The sequence below is a fragment of the Mustelus asterias genome, chromosome 32 (assembly GCF_964213995.1).
Source record: "Mustelus asterias chromosome 32, sMusAst1.hap1.1, whole genome shotgun sequence".
Classification (NCBI taxonomy): Eukaryota; Metazoa; Chordata; class Chondrichthyes; order Carcharhiniformes; family Triakidae; genus Mustelus; species Mustelus asterias.
In genome coordinates this window covers 1,374,588-1,379,400 of record NC_135832.1, presented here as the reverse complement: position 1 = coordinate 1,379,400, position 4,813 = coordinate 1,374,588, and the positions used below count along the sequence as shown (strand labels likewise).

The 4,813-nt window shown below is 45.5% G+C and overlaps 1 protein-coding gene across 1 annotated transcript; it reads right to left on the bottom strand.

The window, feature by feature from the left end:
• Positions 1–564: 564 nt before the first annotated feature.
• Positions 565–4,288, bottom strand: LOC144481778 (putative G-protein coupled receptor 139). The gene is made up of 2 exons (XM_078200919.1): positions 4,108–4,288; positions 565–1,466 (listed from the first exon to the last, which is right to left on the bottom strand). The coding sequence occupies exons 1-2, from the start codon at positions 4,286–4,288 to the stop codon at positions 565–567; spliced, it is 1,083 nt and encodes a 360-aa protein (XP_078057045.1).
• Positions 4,289–4,813: the final 525 nt, after the last annotated feature.

Here is a 4,813-nt window from a genome sequence, read left to right as displayed (position 1 = left end):
AGAGGAGGTTTAACAGGATGTTCCATGGTATGGAGGGGCTTTGTTATGAGGGGAGATTGGGTAAACTGGGGTGGTTCTCCCTGGACAGACGGAGGATGGGGGGAGACTAAACAGAGGTGTATAAAATTATGAAAGGCATAGATAGGGTAAACGGTGGGAAGCTTTTCCCCAGGTCGGTGGTGACGTTCACGAGGGGTCATAGGTTCAAGGTGAAGGGGGGGGAGGTTTAACACAGATATCAGAAGGACATATTTTACACAGAGGGTGGTGGGGGCCTGGAGTGCGCTGCCAGGCAAGGTGGTGGAGGCGGACACACTGGGAACGTTTAAGACTTATGTAGATAGCCATATGAACGGAGTGGGAATGGAGGGATACAAAACAATGGTCTAGTTTGGACCAGGGAGTGGCACGTGCTTGGAGGCCCGAAGGGCCTGTTCCTGTGCTGTATTGTTCTTTGTTCTTTTTAACACCTTGAAGTATCCGACCTGGCTTGTAACAATATTCAGCATCAGCTGACCCCGCTGGAAATGTGAAATACAATGATGAAATTTGGGAAGCTCTCAATTATTTAGTTCTGAAATGCACAAATGCATGAATGAGATATCTCAGCAGATTCTTCACCTGTTCTCTGAACTTAGTTTGGGTTGCTGCATAAATGCATGTGTTTGTGCAGCAACTCAGGAGCTGCAGCATGAATCCCAATTCTTCCACAAACGGAGATACAAATTCATTCTTCTTCATGAAATACACAATCCGAAACCACAAAAAATACGACGTCATTAATGACCATAACAGGATGAAATTTGCCGAGAGAACAAAGAGTAAAATGATTGATTTCCTTCGGCTCTCCATTTCTGGGTCTCTGAGTCTTTCCCCTTTGCTGTGAGCCCGGAGTCTCCTGCGGGCTTTGCTGTTCACTAAAATGTGCCGAATGGTGAAAACGTTGAGTAGGAGAATTAAGGCAAATGGAACCAACGGTGTGATGATGAAATATAACAGATCAATTGATGCCCATACCAGAGAAGACAGAAAACTAACTGTTTCATCACAGAACCAGGGAAAGTTCATTAGCGAATACTGTCCTTCGAATGTAAAATACCAGGTGATGTTCTTTAAACAGCTCACGACAGTCACTGTTGCGAGAACCGCACTGGCCGTTTTCTCAGTGCAATATGTACTCTTCAGCTTCTGACTACAAATGGCCACACATCTATCGAAGCTGAACGTGACGGTAAACCAGACGGAAAGGTCAGTGACGGCATATATCACAACAGCGTGGATGTTACACACGGGGACGGACTCCAAGAAAACAAATTCGTCCGGATAAACAATCGGAATGTGCCTCATTATGAGATCGAAAATAACGACCAGTAAATCTGCTACTGCCATAGCCACCAGGTAGCGAGTGACACACTTGGAAAGACCACACTTTCCTTGGTACAGAATAAAAACCGTCACGAGGTTAACTGTGATGAAAAGCATACAACTATTAGTTTTGGTAATGATACCTTAACTCACAATCCTAGCTCCTTCAATAGGAAGAACTATTTTATTCATAGTCACAAGTAAGCTTACATTAGCACTGAAATGAAGTTACTGCGAAAATCCCCCAGTCTCCACACACCAGCACCTGTTTGGGTACACTGAGGGAGAATTGTACGTCGCCAATGCACCTAACCCGAACATCTCTCTACACTAAGTGACAATTTAGCCTGGCCAATCCTTCTGACCTGCACATCTTTGGGCACTAAGAGGCCATTTAGCTACGCCAATCCACCTAACGTACACATCGTTGGATACTAAGGGGCAAAACAGCATGGCCAATTCCCCCTACCTTTCACATCTTTGGACACGACGGGACAATTTAGCATGGCCAATCTATCTAACACGCACATCTTTCGGACTGTGGGAGGAAAGGGAGGCTCCTGGATCAAAACCAGACAAGCACAGGTGAACATGTGGACTCCACGCAAACAGTTACCTGGGCCGGGAATCGAACCCGTGACCCTGGCGCTGTGAGGCAACAGCGCTAAGCCACTGCGCCACCACGCAGCCCCGACACTGTACTGTCAGAGTCAGCAGGTCAGACGCAAAATATTACTTATCCCATCATCTGGCATTCAGAATTAGGATGAATTTAAAGATGAATTCAGAGAGACACTGTTACTTTATGCATCTAAGTCTGCCTGTGTGCATTTGCTCTCAGGTTGTCAGTCACAGAAAATGTGTATCAGCATTCCGTTCGTGAGAAGTGTGCTCCAATTCAAATTGCGATTTCATGAAGAATTCTTGCCGCTTCCTTTGTCACAATGAGACACAAACCTCGCTTAAACAGTTGACAACGAACGAGGCGAGGTAGAAATGGTCGGAAGCTTCAAGCTTTTAAGTGCCCAGATCACGAGCAACCTTTCCTGGTCCCTTCACTCCGATGCTATATTTAGGAAAGCCCAACAAGGCCCCTACCTTCTGAGAAGACGCAGGAAATTTAACATGTCAGCTACGACTCTCACCAACTTTTTAAAAATGCACCATAAAAAGCATTAATTCTGCTGTGTCATAGCTTGGTATGACTCCTGCTCTACCGGAGACCGCAAGACACTACAAAGGGTCGTGAACATAGCTCAGTCCCACCACACAAACCAGCCTCCCAAAACCATTGACTCTGTCTACACCTCCCGTTGCCTCAGGAAAAGCAGCCAGCATAATTAAGGAACCCGCACACCCCGGACATTCTCCCTTCCACCATCTTCCGTCAGGCAAAGCATAGAAAAGTCTGAAGTCACGTACCAATCGACTCAATAATACTTTCTTCCCTGCTGCCATCAGACTTTTGAATAGACTTGCCTTGGTTTAAGTTGATCTTTCTCTACAACCTTTCCTTCCAGACCAGTGTTATGCTTTGTCTGTATAGTGTGTCAGAAACAATAGTTTTCATTTTGTCCCAATACACGTGACAATAATTAATCAAATCAAATCCTTTATCTTCTCCCCGCTCTACTCTATGAACGGTATGGTGTGTCTGTATAGCGCGCAAGAAATAGTACCTTTCACTGTATCCCAATACGTGTGACAATAATAAATCAAATCAAATTAATTCAAATCATCCAAACCAAAATCGATCGACAGTCCTCTTTACAAATGACAGACATCCCGATGAGCTACTCAGCTCGGATTTGATGACCGGCCAATGTTTTTTTAATCCAGCAAACGGAAATAACAGTTTTGAATCCAAAGGAAACGAGCTTATTTTGAAATTATAGGTGATGCTAAAGTAACCACATCTGCAATAACAATTTGGGGTGGCTCGGTGGCACAGTTTTGAACACTGCTGCCACATAGACACAGGGACCCGGGTTCGAGTCCCAGCTTGGGTCATTCCCTGTGTCGAGTTTGCACAGACTCCCCGTGTCTGCGTGGACTTCCTCCGGGTGCTCGGGTTTCCTCCCACAGTCTGAAAGACGTGCTTATTCGGTGCATTCGGCGTTCTAATTTGCCGCTTAATGTCCAAAGATGGGCGGGTTGGGTGGATTCGCCATGCCAAATTGCCCCTTCGTGTCCAAAGATGTGCGGGTTCGGTGGATTGGCCATGGTAAATTGCCCATTAGTGTTTGAAGATGTGGAGGTTAGGCGGATTGGCCATGCTAAATTGTCTCTTCGCGTCCAATTATGAGTAAGTTAGGGAATTGCCAAGCGAAATTGTCCCGTAAGTGTACAAAGATGTGCTGGTTAGGTGCATTGCCAATGCTGAATTAGCCCTCAGTGTACCCGAAGAGGCGCTGGAGTGTGGCGACTCGGGAATTTTCACACTAACCTCATTGCAGTGTTCACGCAATCCTGCTCCTGAAACTAGTAAGTCAAATTTTTAAATACTTTAAATAGTGGCAGGCTTAGAAGGAGAATGGTCTGGGGTCAGAAGTAGGCTCAAGATCGAATCGATCATGCGTGCTGATAATAGTCCTGGTCAGCTGAGAAAATGGCCTGGAAGAGATGATGTCATCACTACGTACTGAGAGCAATTTGCCCGAAACACCAATCAATGCATTCAGACAGCACATCTTTTTCTCACAGAAACAGTGGTACATTAAATATATTTGTTAAACGACTTACCAGGGACAGTAACAGCCGCCAGGATGGGATAGTAAAGCTTTTGAATTATGAAGATTATAAAGAAAATCCTATCTTCTGTTGCTAAAACATCATAATATGCAGCAGTAGCGTAAATTGTCGCCAAGAAACTCCTGTCCATTGCTGTGACATTCCAATCTATTGCTTCCAGGTCCGGATCCATTGTTCTAACATTCGAATGCATCGCTCTCCAATTCTCCTCCACTCTCTGCACCTCTAATTCCAAGCTAACCCCCCGCTCTCTCTGCTGCCGCTGATCATGAGAGTGTTAGTGCTTCGATTCACACTGACACACGTTGTTATCTATCCATTATTAATAGAACAGGGACACTCTCTCGAGGGACAACTAAAATCCACATAGACTGACATTATTTAGCACCGCTGAACAAACATGCTGTGTTAACCCGTTTCATTCTCCTAATCTCACAACTACTCATGGGTGACACGTTTAGCAGTGCTGCCTCACAGTGCTCGGGGCCGAGGTTCAATTCCTGGCTTGGGTCACTGTCTCTGTGAAGTTGTACATTCTCCACGTGTCCGCGTGGCTTTCCTCCGGGTGCTCCAGTTTCCTCACACAGTCTAAAAATGTGCGGGTTCGATGGTTTAGCCATGCTAAATTGACCCTTCTTGTCTGAAGATCTACAGGTTAGGCGGATTTGTCATGCTAAATTGCCCCTTCGAGTCGAAC

What these genes read in the sequence shown, in the direction of transcription:
- LOC144481778 (XM_078200919.1), bottom strand. Translation starts at nt 4,288, where the DNA reads ATGGATCCGGACCTGGAAGCAATAGATTGGAATGTCACAGCAATGGAC. An exon ending in GGCGGCTGTTACTGTCCCTG is followed by an intron (nt 1,467 to 4,107) that starts GTAAGTCGTTTA and finishes TTTTCATCACAG; the next exon opens with TTAACCTCGTGACGGTTTTT.